Here is a 17,522-nt window from a genome sequence, read left to right on the forward strand (position 1 = left end):
GTGTCTTTATATTTTATTTATGCATTGTATACATTAATGATAGAATAATTCACTACAGGCTTCATCAAACTCATACATGGCACAAAACAATAAAACCCCTACTGTCAAATTACAGCTCAGTGAAAACGCGGTACTTCTTTCCACTGGTCTACCTGGTATAAATCAAACAGACCTCAGCTTAAACGCAAGAAGACTAAAGGGTGAAAGTTTAAAGCTGTACTCAGTAACAGGACTTAAAAGTCAGCACTGCTCCTTAGGGCCTAATTTTGGTTTGCAATACTTACAGAAATATACCAGCATCAGCATAAAGTGCCTGGTAAAGCAGTGCATTGTGTTGGCCATGAAAAACTGAGCCAAGACAGGCAACAATGAGTCAGTGAAGGGGAAAAAAAAAAAAAAAAGCTATAGCAGGCTGTCACTCCTGTCATCCCCTTCCCCCATCACCCCCCCTGCATACTGCCCACCACATCACCACCACCACCACCACCACCACCCCTTCATATTTGAGCAGAAGGGAGTCCACAGGGGGTAAAACCAATAGTTAAGGATTTATGACTGCCTACTGAAATGAGTCACACTGCTGTGTGGGTGTATCCCAAAATCAGCACCAATTCTGGATTGCGTTAACATCATCAACAGATTGACGGCCTTTCCTTCTGATTTATTTATACATAAAATACAGTATAGTACTGAGGTGACATAAAATGATTCCATATGTAACAAACATACGTAGTAAGTTCCATATGTACCTTAAACACTGACAGCATTAATAAGATCAGAGCAGTTTACGCTTTCTGGTTTCTGGGTAAAATGACAAGCTGCATTTTTGTCTGATTAACTTCAAGACAGAAATAAAGAGGTTGTTGCAGAGATGACCTGTGTTGCATACATGAACATTACTACCCCCAACTCTCCATATTTTGCTCTTTTTTAAAAAACTAGTAACAGGTCTTATTCATAGCTTGGTTATGGAAAGAACAAAAGTGGGGACCATCTGAAATTCCTGAGGAATTATTTTGACAGTTTTTACCAAACAAACAGAAAGAAAAACAGAATAGAAAGTTTTTATCAACAGCTAACTGTGAAATCATTCCGTGCCCTGCTTTGGAAGCATAGCAATCAGAGCAACACTAGCCAATCACGAGCATCTGCTAGCTCATGTATACAGAATAGGGCAGTTAGGCTTCAGGGATCTTGGAAGACGCATATCTGGGCAGTCACCTTTCCATACACATCAGAAATTGGAAATGGGTTAAAAAAAAAACAAAGAAAACACACAAATAGATTGGCTGGGCTGAGAAACAGCTTGGATTAAGTCAACAGATATCTGAAGATTAATCCCCATCACTATACAGGATTGGAGAAGACTGATCTGACTCAGTCTTGGCTATCTGTGCTCCAGCTACTCTGACTGAGCTTAAAGGAATCCCTGAGCCCTCTAAAGGAAGAACGTTCCCCAACAAACACACCATCCCTGTTCTGAGAGCAGGAAGTGATGACCAACGTGGCCATTGATAGTAAGCTGGAGATGCAACACCACCAGTTTCAGCATCTCTGGAGTGGTAATCTGTGTCCTCATTTCCATCACAAAACCGGTCTTGCAGAAAGGCTGTGGTATAATATCTGTCCCCAAGACTCTGCAAGTGTGGATAAACCAAGTGAGAGTCAGAAGAAAGCATGTTGTTAAAGGAGATGATGGAGAGATGGACAATAGACTCCTCTTCTTCAAAGGCTGCCTGTCTGGGTTCATCCACAACAGAACCCTCCTGATCCTGACTCTGAAGAGACATCTGCACAAACACAAATGTTTAATATCAGGTTCCAAAAGCTCACGCTTGCTATAGACCCAACTGCTCGATCTGTGAGTGTAGCTATGAAGTATACAATACCAGAGATTTAGGGAGTCTGAGGTCTGTTGAAGCACACCAACACCTCCATCTCTTCAGCACAAACCCCACAACGAGAAGAAGTGCAATGAAGACACCACACAGGGCCAGGACAAAAAGGTGTGGATTTTCTGAAGGGCATGCACAAAGACACACATCCATGTTACTGTAAGTTAAGTAGTCATGATAAGCTCAGAAAATGCATTAAAATAATAAAAAAAATTTTTTTTTGAAATGTTGAAATTGTTAAAAATAAAAACACAATGGTAAAAAATAAGCAGGTGACTATGTTAACTGATCCCTACATGGGCAAAGTGAGAATAGTGTACTTCATCTCAGGAAGATTTTCCTTGCTGCTGTCACCTCTATCATGCTTGTTACAAAACTAAATCTATATCTGCTGCTTTGTGACAATGTCTACTGTTAAAATCACTATAAAAATAAAAAATGAATTGAATTGAGCACTGTTTACCCAGCAGTGGGACGTGGATACACTGTGGGTTAGAGAGGGGAGAGGAGGCAAAGTGGGCCACAACGCAGTACTCCCGACCTGGAACGAGCCCAGCAAACTGCGCCTTCCACGGACTACCATCCACCTTCTCAGTGAGAGTCTATGAGAAGAACAGACCAGTCAGTGAGTGTAATGATAACACAATAAATGCAACTAGAACCCATTATAGAAACATCAACAGAATCACAGAACTGATTTCCAAGTAATTTTAATAAGCATGGAATCCAAATTGGTGCTAGGAACATTTGTGTTCGCAAGATCGCAAGTTTGAATCCTGACAATGTCCTGAACCTTTGGTAGGAGGGATGGCCTTGTTTTCTTGTTAATCACAATGATACTTGCTAAATACAGGCGTCAGGTTGCTCTGTAGCATCAGCAAGGAGGAAGCATGACCAGAAAGCACAGATACAAGAGCACAGCAGTATACCTGGCACTTAGCCATAGAACTGGCTTAATACGGGGAAAAGCTGGCAGTGGTGACAACTCACCATCACATTAACGCTTGCTGTACTGCAGTGTAATGACACGTCAGTATACAGTAGAGCAGTTAGCGCTTTCTTCCAAGCACATTCAGCTGCAGTTTTGATTGTAAACTTGTTAGTGTTTCCCCTCCCAGTTGTCTTACAGTATGGAAGAAATAGCTACTGGGAGAGTATTGTCAATGACTAAACTAGAAAATAATGGGTTAAAATATATTTGATGAAAAGGTTCTGAAGCATAGCTTTGCTACATTTTCAGCAACTTTAAAACATGTTGACATTTAGCATATTATGTCTATGCAATAATAAGACTCACATGCACAGAGCAAACACGAAACCTGCCAATCAATTCATGCATTATTTCATAAGTATAATAAAGTATAATAACAAAGCCTGTGCTACTTCTCTGTAATGCTTTAATATTTCTTCAATATGTCTGTGTGATATATTGCTTTAAGAAAGAAAACAAGAGCATGGCAGAGTTTATCACCTGAATATCATTCATATCATGTTTATTATAAAGAGTCACTGTGGTGTTCAGCAGCAGGAAGTCAGTGAGGGGACAGCAGGTTGGGATATCCTCTTCATCACCCTCCTCATCCTCCTCCTGGTTCATAGCCGTACAGACAGCACATGGAAAGCTCACCTCCACCCAGAGCTGTTGCTCCTTCAGAGAGAGGGACACAGAGGGGGGGCTAAAACTCGCATTTGCTGGGGAAACACAAAATACAACAAAGTCAACATCACACATACCATAAAGAGTATTTACATTAGTACACTATATTATTTTGGGAAACAGAATCGATTTCTTTAGAAAATATTGCAGGCAGGTACAAACAAGAGTGTGAGCAGGATTGGTCAAACTTTCTGAAGGAGTGGGTGGGAGTGGACAAGAGGGCATGCAGGAGCAGATGGGAATGGGATTTCAAAAAAAAAAAAAAAAAAGTCCTGCACACACCTCTACTGACTGTTGAGCTCTCCATTGCAACATTGTATGCATTTAAAAAGCTCTTTATAGTAGTTTTAGTAGAGTAGTAGAGAAGAGTAGAGTAGAGAAGTAGAGAAGCTAATAGCCTAATAAAGCCTTGGTACAAACGGTGATTGACTGGGTCACAAAGCTGTGGTGAGGTCCAGTTAATTTTTCCATGTCCCTGGTTCAGTCCCAGCATGACAAAATTGTAGAGATCAAAGTCCCTGAAGACCTGAGACAGATCACAACTATTGGAGGAGATCTGGACACAGTGAGAGACATTCTGCCACTCTGCCCTGCAAAACATACACACACACAGCAAGTCAACGGATTCCATTGTACAATGTGATAGTATATTATATATTTATGTATATACTGTACGTGTGCCACATAGCTATCCAACAACTTGATTAATTCTGACATTTAGTGTAGTGTGAAGAAATCACATGTAGCCAGCGAGATTTTAGACATCTTTAGGCAGACTAACTGTTTTTACTAACAGTTTACCAGCTGTGTTTGTTAAACTGGCTCCTTATCAAACATGATCTTTGCAGGCATCAAGGCATGATTTTTCCAGGTCAATTTGAATATATTTGTGGTTTCTTAAAGTTGAGGTGCCAAAGTATGTTCTGAGCAGAACAATTTCAATTCCCAGACCACCACATATACATGACAAAAAAGATATCTAACCAAATGAAAAAAAATCTTGAATGTGGGCAAATTGATGCAATATTTCTAATTTTGATTATTGTAAATCAACTATAAGATCATTCAATCAGTTTTTAGATCGAACAAGCCTTTATTCATTTCAAGCTTTAAATTGTAATTTTCTGTTGGCAGAAGAAAAAGTTTATATCTTGAAATAAATGCTTAAAATTAGAAAATTATCTGCCAATAGAACAAGCTTTTTTGAACCTTAAAATGGGTAAAATGTCTAGAAATAGGTTTAGTAATCATATATTTGGTTTACTGTAATCTTATAATAAGAAATACTAGATAAATCAGACTATATTCAGGATAGTTTCACTTGCTAAGATGTTTTGCAGTGTATTTAGGGTTTTTTATATTTGTATATATAAGAAGAGTATGATTGTTACAGGACTGCTATCGATCATCAGCAGCAGCTTTTCAGAAAATCTTCAAAAGACAATTTATCCTAAATCCTATGAATTTAATAGCTACTGTATATTACACTATTGTACTACATAATAATGATCAATTAACTTATTTGAGATAATCCCAATACATAACATTCCCAAGACATAATCCTGGGGTGAAAAAAAAAAGAGAGAGAGAGAGAGAGATTATTCTCACCTAATGCACCTTTAAATACATAGAATATTTGGAATACAATTGCAATTTTACAATCTGGAGTCTCTGTCCTATGACCGTTTTTATTTTGTTACAGGCTTTTACAGAATATTGTGTTTGTCTTGTAATGTAATTTTACTGTACTGTAAAGCCCAGAGGAAATATTAGGTTGATTAAACAGACACGCATTTGCCGATGTGACAATTTAGTTCAAATGTGTTAATGTTAATGTCAAAGTTTATAACACATCATCATGATGTTGAATCTGACTGATATACTCCATTTCCTCAAAAAACCTCATTTGACTCGTCTCCGCTCTTCACGCAGGCATGGCCGAGTCAGAGGAAACTAAAACAAAGGGTTTTTTTTTCGTTTCTGAGACAATGAGACAAGATATGCGCAGGGATGGTGCCTCTGCTGTGGTGTCGAGTTAAACCACATGTAAGTTTCACATCAGGTCCCATGCATACTGTGTTCCAGCTGTTGCTTTATCGCTCACACTCTCTTTTCCACCATCCAGCATGTGTGCTTCTCACACACACACTCTCATGGCAGTCACCTTTAGAGTGCACTCAGGCTTCTTAGTGAGGTACACTCAGTGAGGTATTTAGTGGCTTTATCCACTGTTTGACAGATGTGACTGTATCTATCATCAGTTCAACATGCCTGCAGTAATCTGTGTAAAACTGAAACTGTGGCTAACGACTTGTGCTTGTGTTTAAAACCCACCCACCCTTGAATCTTTGTCTGGACAGTGAAAGACGTGGTGGCGGTGACATCAGAACAGCTCCAGTGCATGTGGCAGCCTAAATCCTGAACACTCACACTGGTAGTGCAAGAAGAGAACGAGGGCCCTAACACCCCCCCACACACACAACATTAAACACACAGTTAAACATCGACAATCAAATCCATGTGTAAGCAGCATTTTCAAGCTTACCTAATGCCATTTTTATAACTTGAGATATAACATGAATTTAGAGAACTAAATAAATCCACTCACCTACATTTAGCACTAAAGAAATCACCAACAAGATTAGAGGAACAGCCGACATCACAATAACTGCAGCGTGAAACCAGCGGAAAAACTGATCCAAATATCATTCTGCCATTCGGTAGATTACTCAAACCTAACCAAAGCCATAATACACATCTCAGCTGCCATCCGTTAAAAATGTTTTACTGAAAGAATTTATCACTGGCAGGTTTTAGATTTCTCCCTTATCAGTACTTACCAGCAGAAGAGTAGAGCGTTTTAATAAGCTCACCTTAACTAGGATGAGTGACAACGTGAAAACAAAACCACACATTAAGTGCTCAAAATAGAGCTACAGAACTGTCATCATACCAGAGAGAGAGAGAGAGAGAGAGAGAGAGAGAGAGAGCGAGAGAGAGAGAGAGAGAGAGAGAGAGAGAGAGAGCAAGAGCGCAAGAGAGAGAGAGAAACAGCTCTCTCTGGTGGAATTAAACAACTTTATACACAGATCATCTTTTATATTTTAATGCAATTTAATTTCCTTAATAAAATAACATTTAACCTTTACATCCCCATTTTTTTCAAAACAATAACAATGACATTCATCTATAGACTTCTCAGGTGCTGTTACAGAAAAGCAAGGCAATAAAGACCATACAGAAAATAAAATAATTTACAACTCATCAGATTTGTCTCTTTCTTTAAATATACACACAGGCATAGTTAGGTATACAATGTGCAGCACCTCCTAATTTTATAGTTGTTATTAACAGCTCAGCTGTGTAATCAAAATAATTTTTACAATATTCTCAGTTTTCTTGAGAAAGTTTCCATTAAACCCATTGAAGGGCATAATTATGTTAAACAAAGGGGCGTTTTAACTGGACAAAATAAGCCCCAGCGCAATTCCTCAACACTTTTTCTCTGAGCAATGTGCAACAGCAGCAGGTTTTAAGGCATAGGATAAATGTGCAGTGTCCTCTCTCATGCAGTTCATCATTAAGTGTGTGTGCTGTGTGCAGGAGGTGAAGGTGGCTGCACTCTGCACAGCAGCTCCCTCGTTGCAGAATCACCGTTTAAGTTCTTATATGGGTTGTGGCGTGTCCCACGGATGCACAAAGAGGGAAAACTGAATCCTGCCAGGCAGCAGCCTGAACACGCTACAACCTCATCCTGTTCTGGAGGGGTCACAGGGGTTGTAGCACCATGGATACCATTGACTGGCAGATTCAAAGGTTGTACAGGACTGTTGTTGTTGTCCAAATCGGGTAAAGGAGGTAAAAATGGGGGTCTGTTTGATACAGGTGGGCTCCAGCCATTGGTGAAGGGTTTGGGTGAATCACATGGTGTATTGGGGGAGCTGATGCAGTCCATGGCTTCCTCTACACTCACCTCTGTCAGGTGATCTATGGACATTAACTCAAGATCTATGGGAACACCAGAGTCGTCTGCTAGACGAGCATAGTCCTTTAGCTTCTCCATGCAATCCTCCTCTTCCAGTTCTTCATGAATTGAGTCTTTTATGATCCTGCGCTCATTCTCTCGTTCCTCCATTGAACTCAGACCATCTGTGTGAGCGCTGAACACATGATCATGTTCAACCTCTGTGTAAATGTTCACCATACTATCACTGTCCATGTTGGGAAGATTAACAACGCAAGCCGTCGTCTCATTAGCATCTGCAGGTGTTATGCTTGGGTGAGCGTCACCATCTGGGTTACTCCTTAATGACTGGATGTCCTCTGGTGTGCAGGGCAGAGACTGGCAGCGTCTATGGGATCGGGGTGGGGCTTTCCCACAGTGGGTGGGGCTGCATGGTTCAGGGGGTGGAGGAAGGGTAAAGGTGAGGGAGATGACCGATTTGCTGGGTGTGTCAAAAAGTTTAATACGGCCACCATTGAGGTCATGCCTCTGGGAGAAGGGGTTGACGCGTACTGGTGTGCTCTGGACAGGAGATAACACATCTGATTTACTCAGGGACAACCGATCTTCCACCATGGCATCCAAAGACGATCTCCTCACGCTCAGGGACCTAGAACTAGATGTAATTGGTTCTGCTAAAAATGGAAAAGAAAAAACAAAAATCTCATATCAGAACAGAGGTCAGGCACCTCAATGTGAAATCTTTGTGCAGTCATCATGTAGACATCATGTGCTGGAGATTAGAGTATTCTGGATGAATATTTACCTCCATACTGAAACCACATACTTGTACGCTACACAGCCAAAAGTTTTTGGACACCTGACCATCAGACCCATATGTGGATCTTCCCCAAACTGTTGCCAGAAAGTTGAAAGTACACAATTGTATAGGATATCTTTGTATGCTATAGCATTAATATTTCCCTTCACTGGAACTAAGGGGTCCAAACATTTCCAGCATGACAATGTGGAACTTTGTGCACAAAGTGAAATCCATGAAGACATGTTTTGCCAATGTTGATGTGGAAGAACTCGAGTTTCCTGCATAGAGCCCGGACCTTAACCCCACTGAACACTTTTGGAATGAACTGGAATGCAGACTGCTCTCCAGGCCTCCTCACGCGATATCAGTGCCTGAACTCGCTAATCTTCTTGTGGCTGAATGAGCACAAATCCCCACAGCCACACTCCAAAATCTAGTGGAAAGCCTTCCCAGAACAGTGGAGGTTATTATAACAGCAAAGGGATTAAATCTGGAATGGGATGTCCACAAACTTTTGGCCATATAGTATAGATACAAATAGTTCTTAGTTTAAAACCCTTGACTGAGAACAGCGTTTAAAATATGACAGCATAGCAATTTGATTAGGAATTGCAAATACAGTGAAAATACATACACAGTCTCTCAACCATCAGTTAAACCATGGAATCCTTTATAATGACTCAGTAGAAAGACACACATGTGGGCACGGGTGTGCGCACACACACCTCCCATACAATGTTTTTCCTTGAGAAAGTACATATTTAAAAGGCAGAGGATAGATATTTTTCCAGACCCACCCTCTACAGGCCCTGTCTGCTCCGCCTGCTGCCCAGCACTGATTCTCTCCAACTCAGACACTATCTCAGAGAACGGAGGGCGACTCTGTGGCTTCATCTAAAAGGAAAAAAAGACACAAGGCTTTAAAGTAGACATTATGGCTGTCAGAACAAATGTTATTTAAACTTCACATATTCAAACAAAACACACCACCCAAAGGTTTTAGCCCCCTAACCCGAGTCAGTTGGAACTGGCATTTCTTAAACTTTCTGGCCAAAGTCACCTGAGATAAGAAAAGAGGTATACTTCATTTTCACGTTACAAACTCAATTAGTAATTAAATATAAAACAACTATAAAATATTAACAAAGTATGTGTTCCTCCACAAGATTTTATTTGCTTAAGAAATCAACAATTTTCACATCATGTGTTCTAAATAATATTCAAAAGCATATTTACAAAAATTAAATTAAGCTTCAGGAGAATGACAAATCAAAGGGAAAAAATGGGTCTGTTATGCTATAGGGGGCACTTATTTGTTTTTGCTGTCATGGTTTGGGTCCATTTTGTCCCTTAAGGAGAAGGGGTCACTACAGTTCAAGACAAAGTTCTTCTGACTGATCACCTTTATCCCATACTGAAACATTTCTATCATGATGGGAGTGGTCTCTTTCAGGATAACTCCACCCTCATCCACTCAGCACAAGGGCTAACTAAATAGTTTGCTGAGGATGAAATGATGTAAATCATATGCTGTGACGTTCACACATACCAGATCTCAACTCCGCTAAACACCTATGGGGGATTTTGGAACTCTGTGTTAGACAGCACTCTCCACCACCACCATAAAAACACCAACTGAGGGAATATCTTTTGAAAGAATGGTGTACATCATTGTTCCAATAGACTTGTAGAATTGATGTCAAGATGTATTGAAGCTGTTCTGGAGGCTTGTGGTGGACACCTTACTAATCTGTCACCAATCTGTAGCAGTGTTTCTGCAGGTGAGTACTGAGTTGGAAATCTGTGTGCATGTGTCTAAGGATGAAAGACAGACTTACACAACAGCAGGTGACTGCTAGGCTGAGGAAAGCAGGAGGACATTCTCCTGCCATAGGCTGAAATGCATCCACATCTAGACCAAAATCCTGCACACAGATACAGACACAAACAGATAATCACAGAGGAGTTCTTCTAATCCCAGACAAAAAAAGCTCAATTTATTCACACTTTCACTTTTGATAGATTAGTAGTAGCAGTAGTAGTAGTAGTAGTAGTAGTAGTAGTAGAATAAGTCACCATCAGGGGGCACTGCACACACCCAGAAGCTACAGCCACATCCACTAGGGGAGCAGACAGTCCACAATTAGGTACTAAATGCACTGGCTCAGTGCCCTTTCCTTATTTGAGGTTCTCATTTGACACTGCAGTGCCTTTATAATTAATGCTAAATAACTGTGGGGGAAAAAGACAACACCTTTAATAATAAGGTGACTTTCAGAATGCTTTTGTGTGCACACGCATGCATGAATAACACTAAGTTTGCATATCCAAACACACTCTACACAGGTGTTCTGAGTTCTAATGAAGAAAACTAAAGCCAGATTACACACACACAGTTCACACACACATTGAATTTTGTTTCTCATCACTGATTAAAAGATCAGGTCAACAATAAACTGTGTCCTGGATTCTAAACTAAGCAAGTTTGGACAAATGTGATTGGCTTTCCACTGTACCCAGCAAAAGTCAGACGTCAATCAGATAGCAAGTCAATAAAGTGCTTTATCACATTGCCTGCATTACATAATACTACTCAGTGCAAGACAGTCCAATATTTAGATGTGTGCAAAAGTGCATCATTTAAACACAAAACATGCACTAACTTTTTTTTATTAATGAAAAAGTATTTTGCATTTTTTATTCATTTATAGTTACATGTTGCCTAACTAATGCTGTTGTGAAACATCCACGAAGCACGTTAATTCCTGTTATTACTTATATTACAGCAGCTATAAACAGTCATTCCCTCACCAGACTCTATTTTTCCCCTCAGTGCCAGTCTGCATCTTTTTTTAATAAAAAATTTGCAGCTTGCCATGTTACCAAGAAACCTAAAAGTCGTTCTGAAGACTCTCATGTTGGAAAAAATCAAACAAACAGTTTTACAGCTGACATTTATAAATTGCTGGAGAGGCCTTCCAAAAATGCTAAATAACCACTGCCTTACAGAAGACGTTTAACAATTACACATGTTTTTAAATCCATTTATGCAGAGTGCCCACCATGTAATTCCCTATGTAAGATGTTACTATAGAAATAATAATGTATTAGAACAAGGACATTAATATAAAACATTGCAGTCAGCCTTTTTGTCAGAGCTGTGGTGTAAGACGATATTGTAACAACAAACCTATATATTGTGATGTGCTAACAAACCTATATATTGTGATGCATATCATGTATCACAGAAAAATGCCTTCATTCATTGTGGTTGATAATTCTGTTATACTGCCCACCCATACTAACTACTGACTGATATTACTGATTGATATTACCTCTGCATTCTGTTAGGCCAAATAGTTATATAATGCAGCTTTAAAGCATAAGTTTATGCACAATGGTATTTCACTAGTAAACGTTCCACATTAGCACCAGTGTATCACTGTTGGGTCCAGCTGACTGAATTGGATTCTGTTGTTTTGGATAAAATAATCTGATGAAGTATGCAATCCTGGGTTCTGATAACAACTACAGCTGAAGGCTGAGAAGGAGCAGCACTGGTTGATCAAACAATACGCCATCAATATCGCATTTATAAAACGCCATACTTAACTTTTAGGTTAAACAAGGTCAGGTTTTGACCCAAATTTAATCACATAAAGCTGCACAGTAGAACAGGTCAAACAGCAACAGGAAAACTTGTTTTTATACAAAATTTTATATATGTTTATATTGTTTTATAAGGTTTTATATACAGCTGATGTTCTCAAGAACTTCCCACTGATGCCACTGGGACCAGTTGGAGGCTGAGCTCTGAATAGGAGAAACATATATTGAGGTTTGACTTGCCTCTGTGCGGGGCAGGAAGTCTGGATCTGCCTGAATCCGACCAATGATCTCACAGAGGATAATGCCATAGGCAAAAACATCCACCTAGACACAGACACACAACAATAGTAATACGCTTACTAAAATGAATAAAAGCATGTGTTGTGACAAGTTGCAGTTTTTAACCTTCAGTGATAAGAATTGCATTTTTAGAAGGTTTACTGAATGTAATATAGCTTTTTTCACATCGTAACTCATCCCACCTTTTCATCATACTGCTCTCCTCTGAGCACTTCAGGAGCCATCCAGTATGGAGAGCCCACGATGCTCAGAGGCTGCTTCTGTGTGCCATCACTATAAATTGAGGAAGAAAGCAAAAAAAGTTTAAAAGAAAGGAAAACCAAGAGGTCTAATTTTATTGTTTAAAGTCATCCCATGTACCTACAGCCTACTCTGATGATTTTTAGGCTGCATTAAAGAGGGCTTTTGGTACAGGTCAAATACATGACAACTGTTTCAGCGCAATGTATTGCATGTTATGTCCCGATTAAAAAGTTCACAATAGCTGAATTTCTAATAATCAGCCAATCAAAAACAATCTGGGGCAGAGCATCCCTGTTTTAAATAGTCTTCCTCCTCACATGAAAAGGAATCACATGACCAAAAAAAAAAAAAAAAAAAAAAAGAGTCCAGCACATTTTGTGACCAGCTAGGAGTTTTTCTATTATTTTTTAATGAATTTTCACCCACTCTTCCTTGTAGAGTGACTTCCTTGTCTCTGCAGATGACGTTCAGGTCAGGACTGTGAGTACCATTCCAAAAGCTTCAGCTTGCATTTCTTGTAGTAGTTCATACAGGATTTTGAGGTACGTTTTGGATCATTGTTCTGTTATAGAAGCCAATCTCTTTGCAGCCTCCATTTTCTGACTAGCAGGGTCCTACCAGAATTTGCTAATATTTACTGAAACCCACTCTTCCATCTACCTGTGCAATGTTTCCTGTGCCACTGACTGCCAAACAATACAGTGGAAATTCTGAGCTAGGAGCGCTTTGATATCTTATACCCTTCCCCTGCATTGTAGACATCTATTACCTTCATTTTCAGATCCTCAGTTAGCTGTTAGCACAAGGTTTGAAGAGTCAGAGAATTCATTACACTTTGGAATTGTTATTCTTGATGACAATACTTGACCTGCCTAACAAGTTCTAATGAGTGAACTAAGGCCTAATAAGTCCTATTTTTTAAGTTCATCCAATATAAATTAACTGTGCAATAACATCTGCACTGAAAAAATTAAAAATACTTTGCTTCAGCACTTGTTTTTATGTCTTTTCATTTCAAAAAACATTAAAATAGGTAATTTGGCCAGGGATTCTAAACTTTTGCTTAAAACTGTATCATCATCAATCTACTCCACTGTTACTCAGATGAAACGACCTAAATAACATCACAAATTTCCACCTTGTTCCTTTTTTATATTGTATTTTTGTAATATCCTTGAAAAATAATTGATTTCTTTCTTTTGGCTAAGGTTAAAGCCAGAAGGTGCACAATGAATTAGAACATCATGATGCATACTGTACTTCATCAAAATGCATCAATGTCATTAACATACAAAACATCTTTAAATACTAAGATGCAATGTTTTTTGCAGTATCGCCCACACCAATCTGACAGATATCAAAATATATTTGTGAATTCAGCATTTTGCTCTTAATGTGTTTTGTAAGCATCTGTCACAATGTTTGTGTGGAAAGGGAAGCAAAACTGTCGCCATAGCAGTCACCACAATCACCATAACTGGCAACCGGAATCTGCTGAAAGGTTCTTCCTCAGAGATATTTTGGACTGGTTCAATAACACACTATAAATAAATCCAGCAACATCAATCATGAGAGAGAAGTAGGAAAAGAAGAAGTAAAAGAGGAGAGAGCAGGCAAAAGAGGAAGGCAGATTCATAGATAGACTGACATCGACATCGAGAGAGAGAGAGAGAGAGAGAGAGAGAGGGGTGAAAAGTGTTTTCAGAGCAAGAAAGCTGCAGAGTAAACAGTGTTTGGGGAAGTGCTGGTGGAGGCACAGTGCCAGTCTGCAGCCTCATGCTGGAATAGTTTGACCTTATTAGGAAAGCGTTCCAAAAAGTTTTGCATCTAACCCCCCTAATGTGTTCACACACAAACAAACACACACACTTCAGAATAGAGTATATGTTATTTGAGACACCTCTAAATTACACATACAGCCAAAGGCCTGTGAACAAATATTAAAGAAAAAAGGCCAAGATTCAGTACATTTTCTAGTAGAATAAGCACTGCTACATACCCAAGTATACACACACACACACATAATACACACTTATGAAAATATTAGGAAGTTATACACAAACGCAAAACGGAAATGGAACACGAGTGACACTCAAAATACACACAGCTGCCTGTGCAACAACAGTATTATATAATTGTGGAGGCTGCTGAATGTGTGCATGCGTCTAAGTGAACATAATGGTAAAGTCTGAAGATGAAGAGCGAGTACAGTCACTACAAGTAAATGTCAAGGCCATAAATTAACACTGTTAAACATTCACTGAGCAACAATCAGAATACTGAGCCTGCATCAGAGACACACATCATCTGTGCAAAGAGCAATTCACTTTGACTAATCATCCCATGTAACCAAACACACAGCAGTTACAAACACTCAAAAAGCATGCATTCTCTCAGTCCTGTTCCCAAATGCTACCGTTCCCTCTCTCCCTGCTCTGAAACAGATCAGGATGTCAAAATTCTAACTTTTAAGCAAGTTTATTCCAGTCTTTAACACAGCATAACAATCTAAAAGAGTCATCTCTGTGAATTTCTTTTATTCATTTTATCACTAACTAGTAGTTGTAATTTTGACTCCACAATCAAACTATTTAATTTTTTTCCAATACCAGGGAGCAAGTCACACCAAAACATGTTAAGTGCAAAAGCAGTGTTTGCTTGGTTTAGGCCGTACAACAATAATATTTCAATTGGTGCAGTATCAGGTTTGTTTATAATTATTGTGACTTTTTTTTTCTTTTCTTTTTTTTTTTTTTAAAGGCAAACAGAGACCACAAAATGGGTGCCCACTGCCTAATCCAGGTTGCCAGGGGCAACCGAACAAATGTTAATATTGTGCCCTGAATGTGAAAAACTTCATTTCACGTTTATTCTCTCTCTCTCTCCCTCCCTATTGTCCTCTTCTCATGGTACTCAGGAAATTCAGATGATTCATCTTCCTGTTGAGCATGTGGAATATTCCAAGTGTTTTATAAGGGTGAATGTGTCCAGGTAAAAGGTTGAGTGAATGTTTTTCTACACAGCTAAAATGCAGATTTTTCATAACCTAGAATGCATGAATCCTGGATAAAGATGTCTGAAGCATGAGATGTTAAATGGAGACACACATTACACTGATGGAGTTCAGAGAGGAACTGACTGACCTATAGTCTGGAATTTTCTCTGCCAGGCCAAAGTCTCCAACCACAGCAGTGCAAACGCCATTCTCCCAACGCACCAGACAATTCTATACACACACAAATAAATATACATTAACATCTGGATGAGAACACAGCCATATGTTTTGTTTGTGTGTGTGTGTGTGTGTGTGTGTGTGTGTGTGTGCGCACCTTTGAGGTGAGGTCTCTGTGGAATATACCCTTGCTGTGGAGGTACTGCAGTCCTCGTGCGATGTCCAGACCAAGGCAAATCTTCACCGCCCAGGAGAGAAACACATCACTGTCCAACAGCTGCTCCAGGTTTCCACCATTAATGTACTACACACAGATAAGATACACACAGATGTTTAGAAAAATAGCAAGTCAGCTCAGTGGCTCAGCTCTGCCCCTTTACCAATTAATAACTCCTCATAATGCATATGTAATTTTGACAGAGAAGATAGACTGGTTAAGGTTATGGGGTGCTACTAATTTCTTTAATTGTGCTTTCTGTTTTCCTTTTCTTGCTTTCCACCCTCATGTCTTGGGTGGTCCCTCTGAAAATATGAAGTAAGGAGACAAGGACAGAGGAATTAACTTATTTTCCAAATACTCACAGAAGCACCACTTTAAAGCAACTTGATTTGGTTAGTTGTAAGTCATGGGACTGGACATATCTTCCTGCAAAGAATCTTCCTAAAGATGTCTAAAACCTAGCTAAGTGTGATTTCCTCACTCAGTGAATGCCACACTTAGATCAAGGTGTTGGATAGCTGCATGCCATAGTGAAACAAACTTAATCCTAGATTCAAGATTCAAAGTACTTTATTAATCCCAGGGGGAAATTGCTTAATGAATAAATTCCTAATGAATTAAGCTTGTAATCAGATACCAGCTGTCAAATGTGTCTGTGACACTCCTGCACTGCAGGTGGAATGAAATCTTGAAATGTAATTTAAAACGCCAGAACTTTACTTGTGGTTGAGATACATGCAAAAGAGAAACAGTTTGGCAAAGTCTGTAGTTTTCAAAACTATATATAGTAGAAAATGTCAAAATGTGAATGCTCGTGCCAGGCCACCACACATGTTAATTCTTTAACATATCCAAGATTCTTAAGCAAATATGATGATGATTCTTGATCGATGATGATTATTACAAGATTTTTATATATTTTTTTAACTTTTTGAGAGGTGACAAAAAGGCATGTAGGAAGCACCCGAGTACCCTCCCATTGCCTTGTTCCTTGAAAAAAAAAAAAAAAACTGTTAGGTCAGTAAAGGTGGATGTAACATGCTGAAAACTGTAGGCTCAGGAGACTCCAGCCAGTTACAGGGAAGCAGCCAATATTCCATTAGTTATTGCAGAGAGCTGGTGCAGCAGAGTGATCTTAAAACGACAAACTAAGGCACATCACGTTATAATCTTCTTCAAGCTGACAGTCTTTTAAAATGTCTTGTGTGAAACATAATACACTACTGCTTTGGTTTTCCACTCTGTACTGATTTAGTGTGCAAATGTGTGTGGTGAATTTAAAATATCAAACAGTACCTCTGTGAGAGCATGGAGGTGTCCCTCATGTACACACACTCCCACAAACCTGAGGAAACACACACACACACACACACACACACACACACACACAAAGAAAGAGAAATGTTCATAAGAACACAAGAATACCTACAACATGTTCTTGCAGGAAGAACCACAAAGATAATGTGGGCGTGTAAACAAAACAGCACAAGCTGTAGCAGGTTATGGGAACCAAACATCTCCAACCAGGAGTCAAATGTTATATTATGGGAGATCCATTAGTACAGATATTAGCTGCTGTACCTACTCACTAATCCAACACTACACTTCGCTACACTAGGCGACATTGCTGAACCACAGCCCTGGCAGGATTCCAACTCTT

At 39.3% G+C, this 17,522-nt stretch overlaps 2 protein-coding genes across 3 annotated transcripts in view; both read right to left on the bottom strand.

Moving 5' to 3' along the window:
• Nucleotides 1-92: 92 nt before the first annotated feature.
• Nucleotides 93-6,502, bottom strand: si:dkeyp-75h12.7 (uncharacterized). The gene is made up of 8 exons (XM_026936780.3): nt 6,393-6,502; nt 6,161-6,287; nt 5,891-6,011; nt 3,973-4,142; nt 3,367-3,587; nt 2,359-2,497; nt 1,890-2,017; nt 93-1,790 (listed from the first exon to the last, which is right to left on the bottom strand). The coding sequence occupies exons 2-8, from the start codon at nt 6,210-6,212 to the stop codon at nt 1,335-1,337; spliced, it is 1,287 nt and encodes a 428-aa protein (XP_026792581.2). The 5' UTR covers nt 6,213-6,287; nt 6,393-6,502; the 3' UTR covers nt 93-1,334.
• A 140-nt stretch (nt 6,503-6,642) lies between these two features.
• Nucleotides 6,643-17,522, bottom strand: part of tesk1b (testis associated actin remodelling kinase 1b) — a 29,190-nt gene continuing 18,310 nt past the window's right edge. Inside the window, exons 4-11 of one of the 2 annotated variants that reach the window (XM_053233644.1) lie at nt 17,159-17,207; nt 15,800-15,946; nt 15,614-15,696; nt 12,410-12,500; nt 12,168-12,251; nt 10,157-10,243; nt 9,116-9,212; nt 6,643-8,187 (exon numbers count right to left, since the gene is read on the bottom strand). In XM_053233644.1, coding sequence (XP_053089619.1) covers nt 7,133-8,187; nt 9,116-9,212; nt 10,157-10,243; nt 12,168-12,251; nt 12,410-12,500; nt 15,614-15,696; nt 15,800-15,946; nt 17,159-17,207 — 1,693 coding nt within the window. In that variant the 3' untranslated portion in view covers nt 6,643-7,132. Of the gene's footprint in view, nt 8,191-9,115; nt 9,213-10,156; nt 10,244-12,167; nt 12,252-12,409; nt 12,501-15,613; nt 15,697-15,799; nt 15,947-17,158; nt 17,208-17,522 lie in introns of both variants that reach the window. The other variant, XM_034303222.2, reaches the window with a different exon arrangement.

Source organism: Pangasianodon hypophthalmus, chromosome 4, assembly GCF_027358585.1.
Source record: "Pangasianodon hypophthalmus isolate fPanHyp1 chromosome 4, fPanHyp1.pri, whole genome shotgun sequence".
In the NCBI taxonomy this organism is placed as follows: domain Eukaryota; kingdom Metazoa; phylum Chordata; class Actinopteri; order Siluriformes; family Pangasiidae; genus Pangasianodon; species Pangasianodon hypophthalmus.

Coding starts and splice junctions, on each gene's coding strand:
- si:dkeyp-75h12.7 (XM_026936780.3), bottom strand. CDS start 6,212: ATGTCGGCTGTTCCTCTAATCTTGTTGGTGATTTCTTTAGTGCTAAAT. Junction 3,588..3,972: donor TTGTGACCCAGTCAATCACC/GTTTGTACCAAG, acceptor GTGTTTCCCCAG/CAAATGCGAGTTTTAGCCCC. Junction 2,498..3,366: donor ATGATATGAATGATATTCAG/GTGATAAACTCT, acceptor TTCTTCTCATAG/ACTCTCACTGAGAAGGTGGA.